The sequence below is a fragment of the Aquarana catesbeiana genome, linkage group LG07 (assembly GCF_042186555.1).
Source record: "Aquarana catesbeiana isolate 2022-GZ linkage group LG07, ASM4218655v1, whole genome shotgun sequence".
In the NCBI taxonomy this organism is placed as follows: Eukaryota; Metazoa; Chordata; class Amphibia; order Anura; family Ranidae; genus Aquarana; species Aquarana catesbeiana.
Genome location: NC_133330.1, coordinates 112,385,921 through 112,408,847, shown reverse-complemented (window position 1 = coordinate 112,408,847; position 22,927 = coordinate 112,385,921). Strand labels below are relative to the sequence as shown.

General features: G+C 43.4%; 1 protein-coding gene across 5 annotated transcripts in view; it reads right to left on the bottom strand.

Annotated features, from left to right (window-relative positions):
- RANGAP1 (Ran GTPase activating protein 1) overlaps nt 1-22,927 on the bottom strand; it is a 388,853-nt gene that overhangs the window by 48,745 nt on the left and 317,181 nt on the right. For all 5 annotated transcript variants that reach the window (XM_073592640.1, XM_073592641.1, XM_073592639.1 and 2 more), the window contains 5 exons: nt 17,754-17,912; nt 17,523-17,636; nt 8,554-8,653; nt 8,388-8,472; nt 6,994-7,183 (listed from right to left, as the gene is read on the bottom strand). In XM_073592640.1, coding sequence (XP_073448741.1) covers nt 6,994-7,183; nt 8,388-8,472; nt 8,554-8,653; nt 17,523-17,636; nt 17,754-17,912 — 648 coding nt within the window. The remainder of the gene's footprint in view (nt 1-6,993; nt 7,184-8,387; nt 8,473-8,553; nt 8,654-17,522; nt 17,637-17,753; nt 17,913-22,927) is intronic.

The window sequence follows — 22,927 nt, the reverse complement described above, 5'->3', positions numbered from 1 at the left end:
GGAACCCATGTTAAAAAATTTCTCTGCATTTCTGCAAAATGCATCAAAAAACGCATTAGTGTGAATCGAGCCTTAATACTTAGACACACGGTGCCATTGCAATTTTATGACTCCATCACTTGAGCTTCCCATTCAGTAGAGACTTTAAGCCTCCTGCAATATAGGCAGAATTTTGTCTTCCTTGTTCCTAAAGGATTACCTGCAAAGATACTACCAAGGTCACTCAATTATATCTCATGCATGTTCCAGGGATATTCCAAAATTAAGAGATAAGGACTGGGATGAAAGGATTCAGAAGAACCCTCCCCTCAAGATTTGTTAGAGATCAGTTTATTCAGCTAGGATTTTTTCATAGATTTTTTTTACACCCCTCAGAGATCATCAGCCATGTTTTGTACTGCTTATGAGATGTGCCCAAAATCTTGCCAGGAAGTGGGGAATTTTATTCATATGGTTTGGTCCTGTACGCATATACAAAACTTATGGTTGGCAGTAGTTGCTGATAATAAAATGGAACTTCACTCTCATTTATAATACTTATGATACTAGCATTAGTGAATAGATAGGAAAGAATATCATATTCACTTGTTTTAAACTTTTTTTTATTTCTTCAGTTACTTCCTGGTTTCTTGCCTAGGCAAATTATGTCATACATCCCAGAAGTCTTCAGGAGAACTGGGTTACTTTAAGTAGCCCAAGAGTCTTCAGGAGGGGTTTTCTCAGCCAAGCACACTCTCCTGCATGCATGCTTGAGTTAAGGGCAGATGGATTCCAGGAAGTAAAATGCTACATGAATCATTTGCCGTTACTCAAGATGGCCATGCACAGAAATGCTAGGGGGTTGTTTTTCAAAGATATTTCTCAACAAAATAAAACAGAGACATGGATGGATTAGGAAGTTTACTTTGAATATTGTAAAATTATTAAGTAGTGTTCTTGGTTTTGTTATGCTTAAATACAGTGAAGATCTGCTTTAATGTTTAAGCTATATAGCTATTTGCCATGGACTCGATAATTCTGCTGATTGGCATTACCGATAATCTAGCTATAAGCTCCCATAAGCTGTTTATCGTATGCTGCTTTTTTTGCAACAAAAACAATTCTGTATAAGTGGAACCTGACTGTCTCTACTTGGAGGAGTCAATGCGGTCCTGTCTCTCAACAGACTTACATACATGGGACATAATTATCCTAAAAAAAAAAAAAAAAAAAAAAAAAAAAATGTGGTCAGCTTGGGTGGGAGCTAGGAACCTTACCTTCTAATCTACTTTGTGAATGCAATGTCCCTATGGGGCATTATGGTAACTTCTCGGCTTCTGACCCCGCTCTTAGGCTCTCCCATACTTTTTTTCCCACCCTCCTCCCCTTCCTGTTCCCTTCTCTTTTCTTCTCTCCTTGTTCTCTTCTGTTCCTTCCCCTCTTCCCCGCCCCCCCTTTAGGGGGGGATTCTAATGTCATCTTGCATAGGTTCTAATAAATTTTATCTGAGTAAAAAAAAATGCTGATTTTTACATGCATGTGAAAAATGTTAAAGAGCCAAAAAATTGTGAACTTGGTCTTGGTGCTTCTGTGGATGGAAAAATACAGCACGTTTCCAGCTTGCATTAGAGGTACTGCTAAGCTGCCGTTGCATACCCACCAACTTATATGCAGAAAAAAAGCTATTTTTCTGCAAAGAAATGCCTATATGCACAAGTCTTTACATATTCTAATTTACATTATGTTTACAGTATATTGCTTAAACCCTGGCAAACAAAGAACATTAAAAACTCTAAAGAAGAACTGCTGTATTTTTAATTTCAGAGGTTATCTATCCTCTTCGAGTTTAAGGAAAAAAGTTAGTCCAGAGTAGTCTGGCAATATTGATTTTGTATACAAAGGCAAAAACTAAAATAGTCTCAAGCAGTCTAAGGCTGGCCATACATTATACAATTTTCTTATTTCCTTAAGATTTACCTTTGTCACGGAACGTCCCACACTCCGCTTGAGTGCTTCCGTCATATACCACTTCCTCCCAGTCTGTATACAGATATCAGATATTCCAACCTCTCTGAGCAGAAAACAAGGCGACACTTGCTTCACTGCTAACATGGACTGTTTATTATGAATCAAAGTTACAAGACTTTATATGCTGTTGGAACCTCCTCTAACAATACAACTGTAACTTAATTAACATGAGCTAATTATCTAATCCTTTATACAGCCTAGGTGACTGAGACATGACCTTTCGCCCAGACTTGTGGTCACCGAGCTTCATACAGTTAATTAACACAAACAACAATGGGTGAAAAGACTCTTAGAGCCACACTAGACTTATTTACAATAAACACATTATAGCAGAATTGATGACATTAGCATTTAACAGTACGAGTCCCAACGGTATAAATCAGTCACCGTTCTAATATGGCATATAAAGGGTTCCCAGAGTCTGTGTGTTTTTGGGGGGACATGGAGCTAAATCCAAAGTAACACCAACCCCAGGGTCCCCAGGCATACAGCTCACAGAGAGCACCATTCCCCCAAATGCTAGGGCCCATAATCAAAGGGCAACAGGCCCGCACCCAGTCCTCTCCAACAGCCTCTGTCCCGGCCAGGTCCGTCACATTTCTCCCCTTTCGGCAGGAGACTAACACAGGAGGAGACCCCTGACGGGTTGACTCCGAAGTTAGTCCATAGTTCCAGTCCTCTAATGCCTGTACGCACACAGTACCCCAAATAAATTATTCCAAACAGAGTATTACTCACCCAGCAAACCTCTGCCTCTCTCAGAGAACATATCTGCCGCTGGGGGGAGGGCTGGACTGGTCCTTCTCCCTGGAGTCCTTTCTGCCGCTGGAGAGAAGACAGGGTGACTGGGCTCTCTCTGTCATGCTGTTGGGGATCTGGGCCCACTGCCCAGCATCCCTGGAGTATACAGGTGGAGACTGAAGTCCCATCCACCTTCACAGGAAATCCATCTCCTGTTAGTTGAGGGCAGAGTCCAGCAGTACTCGGCCCTGTTGCCAGCCCTTCTGCTGGAAACCCCACACCATCTGCTCTGGCTACCTGTTGGGGAGGGAGGCCGACTGCCCCACCTCCCTGGAACTCTGTAGTTGTTGCAGGTGATGGCCAGAGGTTGGTAGCACTCTGTCCGGTTGCCAGTGCTTCAACTGGGGAAGTTCCCTGTAACTCCACAGATACTGCTGTTGGTGCGGGGCAGAGCACAGTGAAGTTTGGCCCCAATAGCAGCTCTTCTGCTGGAGGCTCATCAGGTTGTTCTTCCTCAGCAGAAAAGTCTATTAAATCCCCTACCTCTATAACTGGTGTCTGTGGATAGAGGTTCACCATCTCCTGTCCGTGGAACTCAGAAGATGCCATCAGTGCTGAGCAGAGCGCAATGAAGTTTGGCCCTAATCCCAACTCTTCTGCTGGGGGCTCACCCGATGGTTCTTCCTCAGCAGAAAAGTCTATCAAATCCCCTGTCTCTGCAACTGGTGTCTGGGGATGGAGGTTCACCATCTCCTGTCCATGGAATCCAGAAGATGTTATCAGTGCTGGGCAGAGGTTAGCAGAGCTCTGCCCGGTTGTCAGCACTTCAGGTGTGGGGATGGCAATCTCCAGATTTTCCGCTGCAGATTCTCTGGCATGCTGCTGGACAGGCACATTCCTCCATCCAAGATCATCCCATGCAGAAACAGGTTCATCAAGGTCAGTCAGCACTTGCTGCATCCGCCATAAGACCTCCGCCTCCATAGCTGTGGGGGCAGGTTGGCAAAGCACACTATTGCTCTGCCACATTGCCGACTCTTCAGCCAGGATTTCAGGGTTGTCAGCTGGTATTTCCTGATAGTCCCAGGCAAAGGGAGCCCAGCCCTGGCACTGAGCAATGTCTAGCAGCCGTCTGTAGGCGATCTCTAGCTCCCATTCCTGAACGGCCAGAAACTCCAAATCTTCCTGTGCCCAGTGCACTTCCGAAATGTTCAGTAGCCCTTCTCTGAAATCCATGATTTCGTCCACCCGCCGCTCCAAATCACTCCCAAAGTTAGGGTCCCCTGTCAGCTTCACAAACAGCAGTCCCAAGCCGCCGTAGCTTAAGCCTTCCGTTGGGCTGTCATCCGCTATCCAGGGACATGCTTGGGATACATGCCACCGGAGGGCTCTGTAGCTCTCATCCAGCTTTATCTCTGCCCAGACCAGCCTGCTTAATTCATCTGTCTGCTTCTTGTGTGGTTTTTCTCCCAAAAACCGCACCCGCAGTCCGTACTGCGACCAGTACCTTTCCTGGATGGAGGGGAGAACTTTTCCCTGGTGTCGCTGCTCACGGGCTAGCGCTTCCTTCCAGAGTTTGCAGCGAATAGAATCACACCATCCCAGCAGGACCTGCTCCGATACTGGTCCTCTGTGCTGTATCTGCATCTCTCGCAACCTCCTTCTGAATTCCTCATTCATGGCGGCTGGTATCTGTACCTCTCCTCTCCTGCTATCTGGACCTTGGATCCAGATGGAAGTTTGGATGTCCCAGACTGGAAAGCTGCTTGCCACCAATGTCACGGAACGTCCCACACTGCGCTTGAGTGCTTCCGTCATATACCACTTCCTCCCAGTCTGTATACAGATATCAGATATTCCAACCTCTCTGAGCAGAAAACAAGGCGACACTTGCTTCACTGCTAACATGGACTGTTTATTATGAATCAAAGTTACAAGACTTTATATGCTGTTGGAACCTCCTCTAACAATACAACTGTAACTTAATTAACATGAGCTAATTATCTAATCCTTTATACAGCCTAGGTGACTGAGACATGACCTTTCGCCCAGACTTGTGGTCACCGAGCTTCATACAGTTAATTAACACAAACAACAATGGGTTAAAAGACTCTTAGAGCCACACTAGACTTATTTACAATAAACACATTATAGCAGAATTGATGACATTAGCATTTAACAGTACGAGTCCCAACGGTATAAATCAGTCACCATTCTAATATGGCATATAAAGTGTTCCCAGAGTCTGTGTGTTTTTGGGGGGACATGGAGCTAAATCCAAAGTAACACCAACCCCAGGGTCCCCAGGCATACAGCTCACAGAGAGCACCATTCCCCCAAATGCTAGGGCACATAATCAAAGGGCAACAGGCCCGCACCCAGTCCTCTCCAACAGCCTCTGTCCCGGCCAGGTCCGTCACAACCTTCAACTATGTAATGCAAGGGCCTGCCTGATTGCATACAAATTGAAAGAGTTTAGGTTTGACCTTTATACGGTTTTGATAAATCTAAAGGAAAATTAGACAAGAAATTTGTATAATGTATGGCCAGCCTTACACAAGAATTAAAAAAAAACAAAAAAAACAAAAAAAAAAAAACTGACAATGAAGCAATATCTACAGGTGATACTAGAAAAATTTGAATATCGTGCAAACGTTTCACTAATGCAACTTACAAGGTGAAACTAATATATGAGATAGACTCATTACTTGTAAAGCAAGATAGTTAAAGCCGTGATTTGTCATAATTGTGATGATTATGGCTTACAGCTCATGAAAACCCCAAATCCACAATCTCAGAATATTACATGCAATCACCTCTGAAAAGTATAAGCATGCATATGTACTCAGTACATGGTTTGGGCCCCTTTTGCAGCAATTACTGCTTCAATGCGGCGTGGCATGGAAGCTATCAGCCTGTGGCACTACTGCTGAGGTGTTATGGAAGACCAGGATGCTTCAGTAGCGGCCTTCAGCTCTTCTGCATTGTTCGGTCTCATGTCTCTCATCTTTCTCTTGGCAATGCCCCATAGATTCTCTATGGGGTTCAGGTCAGGCGAGTTTGCTGGCCAATCAAGCACAGTAATCCCACGGTCGTTGAAACAGGTTTTGGTGCTTTTGGCAGTGTGGGCAGGTGCCAAATCCTGCTGGAAAATGAAGTCAGCATCCCCATAGAGCTTGTCTGCGGAAGGAAGCATGAAGTTCTCCAAAATCTCCTGGTAGACAGCTGCGTTGACCCTGGACTTAATGAAGCACAGCAGACCAACAACAGCAGATGACATGGCTCCCCAAATCAACACAGACTGTGGAAACTTCACACTGGACTTCAAGCATCTTGCAGTGTGTGCCTCTCCATTCTTCCTCCATACTCTGGGTCATTGATTTCCAAATGAGATGCAAAATTTGCTCTCATCAGAAAAGAGGACTTTGGACCACTGAGCAACAGAACAGGTCTGTTTTTCTTTAGCCCAAGTAAGACGCTTCTGACATTGTTTGTTGTTCAGGAGTGGCTTGACAAGAGGAATACAACATTTGAAGCCCATGTCCAGGATTCGTCTGTGTGTGGTGGCTCTTGATGCACTGACTCCAGCCTCAGTCCACTCCTTGTGAAAGTCCCCAACACTTATGAATGGCCTTTTCCTGGCAATCTTCTCCAGGCTGCGGTCATCCCTGCTGCTTGTGGACCTTTTTCTTCCACACTTTTCCCTTCCACATAACTTTCTATCAATGTGCTTTGATACAGCACTTTGGGAACATCCAACTTCTTTTGCAATTACCTTTTGAGGCTTTCCCTGCTTATGGAGGGTGTCAATGATGGTTTTCTGCACAACTGTCAGGTCAGCAGTCTTTCCCATGATTGTGATTCCTACTGAACCAGACTGAGAGATCATTTAAAGACTCAGGAACCCTTTGCAGGTGTTATGGCTTAATTAGCTGATTAGAGTGGGACACTTTGAGCCTAGAATATTGCAACTTTTCACAATATTCTAATTTTCTGATATTGGGGATTTGGGGTTTTCATGAGCTGTAAGCCATAATCATCACAATTATGACAAATCACGGCTTGAACTATCTTGCTTTGCATGTAATGAGTCTATCTCATATATTAGTTTCACCTTTTAAGTTGCATTATTGAAATAAATGGACTTTTGCACGATATTCTAATTTTTCGAGTATCACCTTGTAAAGCTTGGACAGCAGAAGATTATAATGTGGAGTTTCAAAAAAATATGATTCATATATTTACTGGCTCAGGAATTTTCTTTGATAGCTCCACTTTCTCTTCATCTTCCTCCTCGTCATCCCCTCTTTCCTCATCATCTTCATTATCCTCCTCCTCATCATCATCTTCCTCCCCCTCCTCTTCTTCCTCCTCATCCTCCTCTTCCTCATCATTATCAGCTTCATCCTCTTCATCGTCATCCCCTTCATCATCACTAAAGACAAAAAACTTAAGAAATTTAAAGGTTACACTTAAAAAAGGCATCCTGTAAAGACAGGACTGTAAAAGCATTCACTGATGACTTGATTTTACAGGTGCAAGCTTCTGAACTTAAAGTGGTTCTAAAAGCAGAAATTGCATTCTATGCATTATGGTAAAAGACCTTCTTGCAGGCCCTAAGACTTACCTGAGCCAAATCTCGATCCAGCAAGCGATGTGCATGGAAGCAGCACCTCTCTTGGCTTTCTCTACCCTCATTGGACAGAGATGCAGAAGCTGTCAATCACAGCCAGTGAGGAGAAAGAAGGAGCGGGGCTAAACTGCACTCTGTGTCAATGGACACACAGAGCGGGCTCAAGAGCAAGCATGCACGAGTGCCCACATAGCAAGCTTCTTGCTATGTGGGCACTCAGCAGGATTGAGGGACCAGGAGCACTGACAGGGGATCCCAGAAGAAGAGGACCAGGGCTGCTCTGTGCAAAACCATTGCACAGAGCAGTTAAGTATGACATAATCGCTGTACCGACCCGCTGCCAATACCACATGATCGCTGTGGCCAATCACAGCAGATCATATGACAGTTGTACACAATGAAATGCTTTGTTACATGCCTTTCATTGTGAACTATTGTGGTGAGCTCTGTAATTGGTCACAGTCATCAAATGGTAGAGACAGGGCCAATCACAGCCCATCTGTACCATGCGATTAGCTGTGGCCACACTGAATATGTAGTTTTTATTCAGAAAAAATGGTTGTGTATTAACTGTCACACAAATCTTGTTGGAAATTCCGATCGCCAAGAACGATGTGAAGTACAACACGTACGAAGAGCAGAGAAATATGAAGTTCAATAGCCAGTGCGGCTCTTCTGCTTGATTCCGAGAATACATGGAACTTTGTGCGTCGGAATTGTGTACACACGATCGGAATTTACGACAACGGCTTTTGTTGCCGGAAAATTTGAGATCCAGATCTCAAATTGTGTGTGTTGGAAATTTCAACGGAAAATGTCCGATGGAGCCTACACACGGTCGGAATTTTCGACAACAAGCTCCCAATAAACATTTTCCGTTGGAAAATCTGACCGTGTGTACGGGGCATTAGGCTGGACTTACACTTTAATGATTAACAAATATTCAATATGTGACTATTTTCAGGGGGTTAGAACACAGAAACTAAAAAGACTAAATTCTCCCTACCTCAGTGATCCCAAAACAGAGGCCATGTTAAAGCCATCAAGAATTTCCTGAATATGTTCACAACCTTCCTCTCCAAAATTGTTTCCTGCGACACAAATATACAATGGAGTTACAATAAGATAAAAACATTAAAGCATATCTTTTTAAAAAGGACAACAAAATGTACCATTTAAATCCAATCTTTCCAACTCAGATTTGTCTTCGACAGATTCTGCCAATGTGAGTGCTGCATCACGCTTAATCTCACAGAAGGAGAGGTTAAGTTCCTAACAAAGAGAAAAAAACAAATCAAAATGTAAACAGACTATAACAAGGTAACTGCACTAACATGTGGGAAACAGAGCACTGAGGTATGTCTGACTCAGGATTCAGAGACAAGAAAGCATTCATGTTCCTGTCCTTCCTTTAACCACTTGCCATCCGCGCTATGGCCGAATGACGGTCACAGCGCGGACCTGAATTCCCGGGAGGCCGTCATATGACGGCCTCCCCTGTGCATGCGTTCTACGTGCGCTGTGATCACTGAGTCACTGAGACTTGGCTGATCACCGATCAACAAAAGATCGGTAATCGTTTTTTTTTCTACTCACGCTGATAAAAAAATATTTTTTTTTTTCATTCAGTCTTTTTACATTTTTTTAACAAAAAATAAAAACCACAGAGGTGATCAAATACCACCAAAAGAAAGCTCTATTTGTGGGTACAGTGTTGTATGACCGCGCAATTGTCATTCAAAGTGCGTCAGTGCTGAAAGCTGAAAATTGGTCTGGATAGGAGGGGGGTTTAAGTGCCCAGTAAGCAGGTGGTTAAAGTGGTTGTAAATCTTCACATATACCCAGTGAAGTGAACAGCCTCAGGTGATACACAGAGATGAAACAAATCATCCAACATAGGTTTTACTTGTTTATCTGCAGTCTTCCCCTCTCTACACCCCTTCAAAAGGCGCAGAATGTGTAAAAATCTTTCTTCATTGGTCAGCAGCACAGAGGAGAGGGCGGAAAGAATGCATTTACAGTGTGTGGAAGCTGATTGGAGGAAAGGAACACCCCCCCCTCCACACAGCAGAAGAACTGTGTTGTGAATAGACAAGCTTGTTCTGAGCCCCCTCCCCCCCAACACAAATTTATCTCATGTGTCGGGAAAAGTTTTTAGAAGTGACTCATGCCGATAAGAAGCACCAGAGAGAAAGGGCACTTAGAGCTTTGGAGAGAGATAAGTAAACACTAGGGATGGGCCGCACACCCCCGTTCGGTTCGCAGCAGAACATGCGAACAGGCAAAAAATTTGTTCGAACACGCGTAAAGTCTATGGAACAAGAACGTGAAAAATCAAAAGTGCTAATTTTAAGGCTTAATATGCAAGTTATTGTCATAAAAAGTGTTTGGGGACCTGGGTCCTGCCCCAGGGAACATGTATCAATGCAAAAAAAAGTTTTAAAAATGGCCGTTTTTTCGGGAGCAGTGATTTTAATAATGCTTAAAGTGAAACAATAAAAGTGAAATATTCCTTTAAATTTCGTACCTGGGGGGGTGTCTATAGTATGCCTGTAAAGTGGCGCATGTTTCCAGTTTTTACAACAGTCTGAGAGCAAAATGACATTTCTAAAGGAAAAAAAAGTCATTTAAAAGTTATAGAGGTAGCGCCGGCAGCTATAATGAATTGTCGGGTCTCTGCAATACACATAAAAGTAATTGAGAAAAACGGCCTGGGGTTCCCCCACAGTGCATTACCATACCCTTTGGGTCTGGTATGAATATTAAGCCACTGCAGCGGCGCTTTGCCGGTGGGTTTGCAGCGCTGCCCCATTGTTTTCAATGGGAAGGGGCGCTTTAGAAATACACAGTGGTGAATACACCGCTCCTATAGCGCTGCAAAGATGCGGCTTGCAGGACTTTTTTCCCCGTCCTGCAAGTGCACCACTCCAGTGAAATCACTCAGGCTTTTACACTGGAGACACAGGAGAGGCTCTTAACAGATACTATACAGGCGCTATTTTTAGCACTGTAGCGCACCCTAATGGCCAGTTCACACCATAGAAACGCAGCTTGGATGTGTTCCAGACGCTTTTCAGCATGTGTGTTTTTGATGCATTTTTGATGCATTCTAGGGCGTTTTTGATGCAGTCCAGTGCATTTTTCCCCTCTTTATTCTTAATCTTAAGGACATGTGTGTTCCAGTGCATTTTTGGTGCAATTTGATGCGTTTTACAGCATTCCAGTACAGTCCAGTGAAGGAAAAATGCAGCGTGTTCTACTTTTGGAACTGGAATGCACTGGAGTGGCAAGCACTGGTGTGAACTATGAAATTGAAAACCGTACAACCTACTTGGCACTAGGGCTGGGAAAAAAAATCGATTTAAATCTTGAATCGAGTTGAGAGGTCAAATCGATTCAAAATTTAAGCAAATCGATTTTTTTAGATTTTTTTTTCCGGACGCCGCGGACTAGGCCGAAGCCGCGGCCTCGCCTAAAAACTCATGCCCGCAGCTCCTCCGGACCGGCGCGGACACCGCGCCGGGCCTGAAGAGCTGCGGGCAAGGAGTTTCTAGGTGAGGCCGCGGCTTCGGCCTAGTCCGCAAGGCCGGACTAGGCCGAAGCCGCGGCCTCGCCTAAAAGCTCATGCCCGCAGCGCCTCGGGACCGGCGCGGTTTCCCAAAAAAAAAAAAAAACTCGATTCGAATCGTGAATCGAGTTTTTTTTAAGAGAATCGAAGATTTTTTTTTTTTAAGAAAATCTCCCAGCCCTACTTGGCACTGGATTGCATGTGGTGTGAACTGGCCCTATAGGTTTCTAATTTTGAGCCACTGTGGTTCTTTTGGGGGCTAAGTCAATACTATTCCTATTATGGACTTGAGCTCTGACATTTTTCTTTGTATACACAGAGTTGAAGAAAGTATTTATTAAATTTGCCTTGTTTATGTCCCCAGTCATCAACTCTATAATGGATATATATATATTATCTAGTAAAGGTCCTACATGCTCAGACCTGACCTTTTTACTATTAATATATTTTAAGAATATTGGGAGGTTTGTCCTTCTCTCTTTTGGAACTGGTCTTTCATTTTGACTTTTTGCAGCCTTGATTTTTCTTTTTACATAATCGGTTATATTCTTTGTAATTTTTAAATGATGACAGTGTTCCTTAATTTTTACCTTTTTTTAAATGTCCTTTTCTTTTTTATAGCTGTCAGGGGTTCACTCCAAGTGTAGCGCTTTGAGCACACCACCACTTGCTTTCATCCGTTTCAGGGCTGGTTTTGGCCACTTTTATTTAAAAGAAAGATCAAAACAAACATAGAAGATTCCCTCGCGGGGTATTCAGTACTTGGTCCTGCTACCAAAGAAAACTATTTTCAGCCCTCCTGGCTTGTAAACGCAGCTCTCCAGCTCAGGCCTTATACTTCAGGGCCTTGGTCTGTCTCCCACAGACCGGACGCTCAGCACCTCTGTGCGTACAGCAAGTAGCTTCGTGCTACACTGGCTCCCACCTCTCTCTTCTAGGTGAAGTCCTACTGACTCCCATGCCCAGACCTCCGGTCTGCAGGGTGGAGTCGTCTCCAACTGGGAGCCTAGAGCCTTGGTCTGGTGATTACTTAAAGCTCAGAACACAGCTGACTCATTAGTGAACTAGCTGTTTATTAGACCTGGATCCTGGCCAGGTACCACCCTGCTACATATCCCCCCCTGTTTCAACCCCGGAGGGGGCATAACACACCAGCCCATTCTTATCCACTTGACACCTCTGTGCCAGCTCTTACTCACAAGGGCCCTCTGATCTACCAATATTTGTGTTGTCACCCAAGGTAACATCAGCATTTACCAGTGCCTTGTATTTTTCCTCAATGTCAGAAATATCCACACATATTTCAGGACCAATTTCCCCAGTGTCCTGCCAGGCAGCGTCTGGAGGGGAATCGCACAAAGCTGAGTGGTTGCTTCCCATGGCAACCTCACTAACCACCGACTCCACTGGCACATGATCCTCTTCCAGTGCCACCTGTGCCCTCTGGCACTTCCATTAACACATTTGGCATTACCTTATTAATTACCACATCATCATATCCTTGATGGGTTGTGGGCACAACCTCTGCTATGTGCTCACTTGGCCCTTCAATCTTGTGCGGGATACCATCTGCAACAGCAGCAAGCGAACCCTGGTCCAAAAACTGCTCTGCAGTCCCTCCATTTGGCACAGCAGAAATTGTGTCCGCTCTAACGTTACTAACCGAAATCTCTTTTATTAAAGCCAACAGGCTTGTTGCCCATCTGCCCCAGTCTACTTTCCCTGTGCTCCCAGCATAGGTACCACACAGTACTGCTCCAACTGCCCCAGGAGACACAGGACAGAGTGGCTCAGCAGCATCTGAAAGACTTTTCTTGTCAGTACTATACTTCTCAACAACATTATCAGAAATACATTGCTCATTAGCATCCCTGACTTCCACAGTTGCTAGGGGCAATGGCATCCATTTCTCAGTGGTCACCCCTGTCCTAGCTGACTCCAATGCCACACTTTCACCACTGTGCACTGACAATGCTTCATTAGCTTTATATGACCCTGCTGTTTCAGCAGGTCGCATTAACCCCTTATTTAACACATCATTTTTAATCTCCTCATTAAGCAACACTTTATCAGTTTTAAATGTAACACTTGCCTCCCCACTGAACAGGGCACTGCAGAAAGGCAAGTCCTTTTTAGCACAACCAGTGAATCTCCCATTTGGGGTCACCTCCACTCCTGTGTGTGCAGTCACATAGTCAGTCTGTCGCTCCTTCCAGGCACTCAGATCAGGTTTCCAAACTGCAGAAACTGACCTTTGGCTGGTCACATCCCTTTGCATCATTGACAGCGGGCACTTGGAAACAACATGCCCCCACTCACTGCACCGCAGACAGCGCACTTGGCTCCATGCCTTGTCAGGGCTTCTTACACTGCATCTGCTTTTAGGCCTCTGCACCTCAGTAACTGGTCTCCTTGCACTAGCATTGCTAGGGACAACAGCAGCCCTCCCTAGGCATCACAGACTCTCGGGTATCCCAGCCTTCTTTGTGGGAATAGGGAGCCATCTCTTCATAAGAGCCCAACCATCCAGATGACTAGATGATTAAAGCCCAGAACACAGCTGACTCATTAGTGAACTGGCTGTTTATTAGACCTGGATCCTGGCAAGGTATCGCCCTGCTACATAGCTTTTCTAACTTTGAATGCAAATCAAAACCTTATTGCCCATGGGAATATTTTGTAATGTGTTTGCATACAATCGATGTGAAGCATTCGCATTTCTGTTCTGTGTTCTTCAAGGACAATATTCCCTCCCAGTCTAAACTTGGAGAGCAGCCCTTAGCTTTGGAAAATGTGCTCTAATATCTTTCCAATATGTGCTCGTTTACAGCTTACATTGAAACAAACTTATGTTATGGTCACTGCTGCCCAGATGTTCTTTAACCCATTCATGACTACGCCTATTTTTGATATTTGGTGTTTACAAGTTAAACTCCGTATTTTTTGCTAGAAAATTACTTAAAGCCCCCAAACATTATATATTTTTTAGCAGAGAATCTAGAGAATAAAGGGCGATTGTTGCAATATTTTATATCACATGGTATTTGTGCAGCGGTGTTTTAAACGCAACTTTTTGGGAAAAGGGACACTTTCATGAATTAAAAAAAAAAACAAACAGTAAAGTTAGCCCAATTTTTTTGTATAATGTGAAAGATGATATTATGCTGAGTAAATAGATACCAAACATGTCACGCTTTATAATTTCACGCACTCCTGGAATGGCGACAAACTACGGTACCGAAAAATCTCCACAGGTGACGCTTTACATTTTTTTTACAGTTACCAGGTTAGCTTTACAGAGGAGGTCTAGCGCTAGAATTATTGCTCTTGCTCTGACGATCGCGGCAAAATCTCACATGTCTGATTTGAACACTGTTTACATATGCGGGCGTGACTTCCGTATGCGTTTTCTTTGCTGCGCGAGCTCACGGGGACAGGGGCGCTTTAAAAAAAAAAAATTTCTTATTTATTTTATTTATTTTTATATTAATAAATTGTGTTTTTAAGAAAAAAAATGTTTTAATCACTTTTATTGCTGTCACAAGGAATGTAAACATCCCTTGTGACAGTAATAGGTGGTGACAGGTACTCTTTATGGAGGGATCGGGGGTCTAAAAGACCCCTGATCCCTCCTTTGCACTTCAAAGTATTCAGATCGCCGTTTTCGGCGATTCTGAATACTGTATATTTTTTTTAAACTGGCGCCATTGGCATGACGTGGCTTCCGTGTTTACGATTAGGAGGCTGGAATGAAGCCACTCACGGCTTCGTTCCAGACTGTCACTAGCCGCCGATGGAACTGGAGGCCCGGTAAGAGCGGCGGGATGTCCCCTCCCGCTCCTCCGGTATAACAGCTGAGCGGCTTTTAGCCGCATCGGTTGTTATACCTGGAAAGCCAATCGCTGGCTCTAAAAAACAGTACCGGGATGATGCCTGCAGCTGCGGGCATCATCCCGGTATAACCCCCGAAAGCCGAGTACGCACATCTGCATACGCTCGGCGGGAAGGGGTTAATATGAATGGTCGAAATAAGCTCTGCGGTGTTTTAGAAAAGCATCTCCTGTTTTTTGCTACTGGATTCTGTAGTCCTCCTGATTCACTACTGTGTTGTAGACCTGCTTGGAGTGTGCAGCAGGTAGGCTTGACAAAGGGCCAGGGCCTGAAATACATTGCCTTCACAACACAGGAAGACTCTTTCTCTAAGATATTCCAGCAGCCGCTGAAGCCGAACGTGGCATCCAGGGAGTGGATCCAGTGTGCCAGCATCAGCTCTGATTGATACAGCCTAGCCATAGTTTTAAAACTCAGAGGCATCTTGCTATACTGTACAGCTAACATCTCTGTACACCTACAGATGTTTACTGTTATGTAGGTGTGATTTTGTTTCTAATTAAATATATAATTTTAACACATTCCTGTGCCCTCATTTTCTATTTTTGCTGCACCAGCTGCACCCTCTTGATCAAAAAGATACTACAGGATTTCTAGTGGCCACCATTCTGAAATTTCCAACGACAGTATGGACTGAAAGGGCTGACAGGGTTGTGCAGGTTATATTTAAGTGGTTGTAAAGGCTCAAGGTCTTTTACCTGCATTCTATGCATGAAGGTAAAAAACCTTCTGTGTGCAGAAGCCCCCCTCCCCCCAGCTCCCCCTAATACTTACCTGAGCCCTATCTCGACTTGCATTCTATGCATGCAGGTAAAAAGCCTTCTGTGTGCAAGAGCCCCCGCCCCCAGCACCCCCTAATACTTACCCGAGCCCCATCTCGATCCAGCGATGTGCACAAGAGCATCGGCTCTCCCTGGTCACTTCCTCCTCATTGGCTAAGACAGCAGCGGGAGCCATTCGCTCCCGCTACTGTCAATCACAGCCAGGGAGCCAATGCCAACCGTTCTTTCACGGTTGAAGGAGGCAGAAGTCTGCTTTGCGCCCAATAAATTTAAACATTTATATCTAGAATTTAAAGAGAACTAAAAAGGATGTTGACTTTATCCTATTATTTCTGAAACCACTCAAATTGTAAATGTACTCATTTTGTCTATCAGAGTTCTGCTGCTCTTAGGGGGTTTGTTCATATAAAAATTTAGAATCACTGTAATTTTCTGAGGTATGGAAGAACATCTGAGCCTATTAAACCTAACTCCACTGGATACCTCACTATAGCTGTCATTTTAACTGATAAACCGAAAAAAAAAAAAAAATAACTGAGCAGATCAGTCCTGAAACAAATTGGCACAAACAAAAACTTAAGATTTTAAGACATCAGAAAGTGTATAAGTATAATGCTTGAAAAATAACACAAATAGAAATGTCCTTAACCGCTTGCCGACTAGTGCACGACGATATACGTCGGCACAATGGCACGGCTACGCAATTGGGCGTACAGGTATGTCCCCTTTAAGAAGCGGCATTATGGGTGCGTGCGCCTGACACATGCTCCGTGACCGTGGGACCCGCGGACTCGATGTCCCGCGATCGCGTCACGGAGCGGCAGAACGGGGAGATGCCTATGTAAACAAGGCATTTCCCCGTTCTGCCTAGTGACAAGACAGAGATCTACTGCTCCCTGTTATCGGGAGTAGTAATCGCTGTCATGTCCTAGGTAGCCCCCCCCCACAGTTAGAATTACTCCCTAGGACACACTTAACCCCTTGATCGCCCCCTAGTGTTTAACCCCTTCCCTGCCAGTGTCATTTACAAAGTAATCAGTGCATATTTATAGCACTGATCGCTGTATAAATGAAAACGGTCCCAAAATAGTGTCAAGAGTGTCCGATGTGTCCGCCATGTCGCAGTCACGATAAAAATCGCAGATCGCCGCCATTACTAATAAAAAAGAAAAAAATGAGTAATAAATATGCCATAAATCTATCCTCTATTTTGTAGACGCTATAACTTTTGTGCAAACCAATCAACATACGCTAATTGCGATTTGTTTTTAACAAAAATATGTAGAAGAATACATATCGGCCTAAACTGAGGAAAACATTTAATTTTTATATATTTTTTAGGGATATTTATTATAGCAAAAAGTAAAAAATATTGCTTTTTTTCCTAAATTGTCATATTTTTTTTGTTTATAGCGCAAAAAATAAAAAACGCAGAGATGATCAAATACCACCAAAAGAAAGCTCTATTTGTGGGGAAAAAAAAGGACGTCAATTTTGTTTGGGTGCAACATCACCCAACCGAGCAATTGTCAGTTAAAGTGAGCTTACAACTTAAGATCCCTAACACACATTCATACATATACTAGGGCCAATTTAGACAGGAGCCAATTAAATTACCAGCATGTCTTTAGAGTTTTGGAGGAAATCGGAGTACCCAGAGGAAACCCACACAGGCACAGGGAGAACATGCAAACTCCAGGCAGATGGTGTTGTGGTCGGGATTCGAACCAGCGACCCTTTTTGCTGCTAGGTTAATATGCTAACCACTACACCACTGTGCTGCCCGATGGGACTTAACATGCAACACCTCTGTATCTGCACCAGCAAGTTATTGTGTATGCACCATCGTCAATATTTTGCTACTAGAAAAAACGAAGGTCAACCGTTGTGAAAAACCTACCTTCAATTTATGTAATCCCCCTTTCAGTGCAGATGCAATAGCTAATGCTCCCTTAGATCGCACCAAACAGTCACCAAAATTGATATGCTCCACTTGTCTTAGTGTCTTCAAAGCCTATGAAAACCAAACACACATTACTGCAAAATGAACAATTACAAAAGAAGAGAAAAAAAAACAAAACAGCAAAATACAAGAGAAATTTTTATGAATTTGAGAGATAGAGTTACCTACCTCGGCCATAGCAATGCCTCCTTTGTCTGTAAATGTATTATCATTAAGGTTGATAACTTTCATTAATGGGTTGGACTTAAAAGCTTCAGCCAATGCAGTGATTCCAGGATGAGTGATGCCATTTTGAGGCATATGTACTTCTTCCAGGGTGCCAATTAGCTGCAAACATACCCAAATGAAGGTGAATATAGAAAAAAATATTGGAATGTATTCAGGTCCTGTGTCGACAGGCTTTGGACTTGTGTTGATGGGCAAATGCAGCCTGCTGTCAAGAGCATTCTGCCTGCATTTGAAATTAGTTTGAAAAGCATTTGAGATCACCGAGTTCAATGGCATATGCAGCATTTGACCTGCAGTTGGCCTCTGACATGCTTTTCAAGCTACGTCAACCTACTTTTGTATGCAATTATGTGTAAAATACTGTATGTGTTGACGCTAAATAACTGTCATGTGTTCTCACATCAGCAAAATTATATATATAATTATATATATATATGTGTGTGTGTGTGTGTGTGTGTGTGTGTGTGTGTGTGTGTGTGTGTGTGTGTGTGTGTGTGTGTGTAGAAATGCAGTGCAACCAAATAATACTGTTTTTTTCTCCTTTGAAGAAGTCATAGGTCACGTGATGAAACGTGTCACCGGCAGGGCCATGTGACATCAAACACCCAAAGCCAGAAGTAAGTGGTTTCATACAAGTTTCATACGAGTAATCGCATTCTGCGCGAAACGCGGTAACCATCATTGCGGTCATCCTGTATTTCGGATCTGTGATGTGTTTGTACTTTGATTTTATTCAATAAAGCTCACATTTCTGGTGATTGGAGTGTGGTCAACCCCTGTTTGTATACATTTGGATTGTCTGGGTCAGGAACCAGGCACCTGGTTGCACAGAGAAGAGGTTAAACAGGAATATCTCACCCGGAGCGGTATTTGCTTCTCTGATCATTTGGTTTCATACATGCATGGATACCGGTGGTTTTCTTTTAAGGAGGTAATACCTATGTATTGACTACTTCCAGACCCGCGGCGGCAGTACATTTACTGTGACGGGGTGGCCCGTACAGGCACAATACCATACCTGTGCGCCAGAAGTGGTTTTCGGGTTGGGGCGGGCGCAAATTTAATTTGACACAGTGGGAGTTTGTCAGCAGATACCAGCCAATGATTCATGGCTGGGAGTTGCTGATGGCCTGTTTCAAATCACAGCCTAGAGCCCTGGGTTGACAAATGACACAGGGCTCTGAAAAGAGTGAAGGATTGTTTTGTTTCTTTTCCCTGCAAAGCAGGGAAAAGAAACAAATCGATCTGTAGTAAAAAGCAGCACATACTACATATATTAACACTTGTTAGGCACACGGTTAACCCCTTGATTACCCCAAGATGTTACCCCTTCCCAGCCAGCCTCATTATACAGTTACAGTGTATATTATTAGCACTGCTCACTGTATTAGTGAAACTGGTGATGTCAATGTCAGTAAGTCAGTTCTCATATAGTGTCAGTTAGTGTCAAGATTGCCCCACCGCATTATAAGTCACTGACCGTCGCCATTACTAGTTTAAAAAAGTAAACAAAAATTGTAGTTTGTAGATGCTAGAACTTGTATGCAAATCAATTAACTGCTTAAGCTCCAGAAAATTTGACCAGCTTCCTGACCAGAGCACTTTTTGCGATTCGACACTGCGTTGCTTTAACTGACAATTGCACAGTTGTGCAACGTTGCACCCAAACAAAATTGACGTCCTTTTTTTCCCCCACAAAAAGAGCTTTCTTTTGGTGGTATTTGATCACCTCAAAAGGCAATATTTTTTACTTTTTGCTATAATAAAAATCCCCCAAAAATATATATAAAAAACATTTTTTTTCCTCAGTTTAGGCTGATATGTATTCTTCTACATGTTTTTGATAAAAAAACAAACAAAAACGCAATAAGTGTATATTGATTGGTTTGTGCAAAAGTTATAGCGTCTGCAAAATAGGGGATAGTTTTATGGCATTTTTATTATTATTATTATTTTTTTACTAGTAATGGCGGCGATCTGTGATTTTTATCGGGACTGTGACATTATGGCGGACAAGTCGGACAATTTTGACACATTTTTGGGACCATTGGCATTTAAACAGCGATCAGTGCTATAAAAATGCATTGATTACTGTAAAAATGTCACAGGCAGGGAAGAGGTTAACTCTAGGGGGCGATCAAGGGGTTAATTGTGTTCCCTAGTGTGTGTTCTAACTGAAGGGGGGGGGACTGTGTAGGGGAGATGACAGATCGCTGTTCATACTCTGTATGAACAGATGATCTGTCTCTGCTCCCCTCAGAGAGCCGGAAACTAAACTTTACACACACAGATCCCGGTTCTTGGTGTGCCCCGAGCGATCGTGGGAGCCCAGGCACTCAAATCGACTCTGTGGGCGAGCAGGGGGCGCCCCTAGTGGCCAAATCAGGAAGCGACGTAACCTGACGGCAATTCGCGCAGACGAGCCATGTTGCCGCAGTACAACTGCTGCAGCTGGTCAGCAAGCTGTTAATATACACTTACTGGGATTTTTGTTTACCAAAGACACGTAGCAAAATAAATTTTGGCCTAAATTTATGAAGAAATTCAATATTTTTTTTTATTGGGTATGTTTTATAGCAGAAAGTAAAAAAAACATTGGTGTGTTTTTTTTTTAAATTTTCATTTATATAACGATTTGGCGGAGATGGACTTTGGTGTATTATAAATTTGTGGTTAACACGCACAAGGAAAAGATGGTACACTAGGTGGCATATGGATATGTATGTAATGCACAGACATACAGTATCTCACAAAAGTGAGTACACCCCTCACATTTTTGTAAATATTTTATTATATCTTTTCATGTAACAACATTGAAGAAATGACACTTTGCTACAATGTGAAGTAGTAAGTCTACAGCTTGTATAACAGTGTAAATTTGCTGTCCCCTCAAAATAACTAATCAAACAGCCATTAAAGTGGATGTAAACCCAATTTTTTTTTTTTTTTTTGATGCCATACTGTAGCGTATAAGATTTCCTACCATTTGAGCCCAGTCTTGCCACAAAGAGTTAATCCTGCTTTGAGCAATCCTCTTTTATTGTTCAGTGAGATAAAACTTGACAAACAGAGAAAAACTTTGTCAAATTATCCCCCTTGCTGTGAGTGACAGGTGGTTTACATATCTCGTGCACTAGCCTAAGACATGAATTATTTTTTAATTCCCACCCCACTCCTTTCTTCAGCAGCTCTGCAAGGATTGGCTGTTCCACACCTCAGCGTGATTTGGCATGCTGAAGTCATGTGGTTACTTTCCTGTCTTTTCACTGGAAGTTAGAGGTCATAGCAGAAGTTCAGTGTAAGAAATACACAGGAGAAAATGCATATTGAAAAGGGGAGTGTAGAGGTGGGCGGGGAGTCTACTGACATCATGACTCCACCCACCGAGCTCCAGAAAACAGACCCACCCACAGAATCTGCAGTTTTTCGGGTCTCATAACAGACAGAGGGGAGACATTTGACAGGGGAGGATACATGCAGGAGGCATGTATATGCTTATAGATAACCTCTATGGCAGTAGTTTAGAAAGGATGACATTGGGTTTACATCCAGTTTAATGTCTAAACCAATGGCAACAAAAGTGAGTACACCCCTAAGTGAAAATGTCAAAATTGTGCCCAAAATGTCAATATTTTGTGTGGCCACCATTTTCCAGCACTGCCTTAACCCTCTTGGGTATGATGTTCACCAGAGCTTCACAGGTTGCCACTGGAGTCCTCTTCTACTCCTCCATGACGACATCACGGAGCTGGAGGAGGTTAGAGACCTTGCGCTTCTCCACCTTTTGTTTGAGGATGCCCCACAGATGCTCAATAGGGTTTAGGTCTGGAGACATGCTTGGCCAGTCCATCATCTTTACCCTCAGCTTCTTTAGCAAGGCAGTGGTCATCTTGGAGGTGTGTTTGGGGTCATTATGTTGGAATACTGCCCTGCGGCCCAGTCTCTAAAGGGAGGGGATCATGCTCTGCTTCAGTATGTCACAGTACATGTTGGAATTCATGTTTCCCTCAATGAACTGTAAACCCCCAGTGCCGGTAGCACTCATGCAGCCCCAGACCATGACACTCCCACCATCATGCTTGACTGTAGACAAGACACACTTGTCTATGTATGCCTCACCTGCTTGCAGCCACACACGCTTGACACCATCTGAACCAAATAAGTTTATCTTGGTCTCATCAGACCACAGGACATGGTTCCAGTAATCCATGTCCTTAGTCTGCTTGTCTTCAGCAAACTGTTTGTGGGCTTTCTTGTGCATCATCTTTAGAAGAGGCTTCCTTCTGGGACGACAGCCATGCAGACCAATTTGATGCAGTGTGCGGCATATGGTGTGATCACTGACAGGCTGACCCCCCCACCCATTCAACCTCTGCGCAATGCTGGCAGCACTCATACGTCTTTTTCCCAAAGACAACCTCTGGATATGACACTGAGCATGTGCACTCAACTTCTTTGGTCGATCATGGCTAGGCCTGTTCTGAGTAGAACCTGTCCTGGTAAACCGCTGTATGGTCTTGGCCACCATGTTGCAGCTCCGTTTCAGGGTCTTGGCAATCTTCTTATAGCCTAGGCCATCTTTATGTAGAGCAACAATTATTTTTTTCAGATCCTCAGAGAGTTATTTGCCATGAGGTGCCATGTTGAACTTCCAGTGACCAGTATAAGAGAGTGATAGCGATAATACCAAATTTAACACACCTGCTCCCCATTCACACCTGAGACCTTGTAACACTAACGAGTCCAATGACACTGGGGAGGGAAAATGGTTGATTGGGCCCAATTTGGACATTTTCACTTAGGGGTGTACTCACTTTTGTTGCCAGCGGTTTAGACATTAATGGCAGTGTGTTGAATTATTTTGAGGGGACAGCACATTTACACTGTTATACAAGCTGTACACTCACTACTTTACATTGTAGCAAAGTGTAATTTCTTTAGTGTTGTCACAGATATAATAAATGTCAAAGATATAATAAAATATTTACAAAAATGTGAGGTGTGTACTCACTGGTGTGAGATACTGTATACAGGTATGTATTGATTTTCTATCGAAATATGTATATTAATTGATCACTTTGTATTTTTTGTGTATTATTTGGCTGCACTGCACT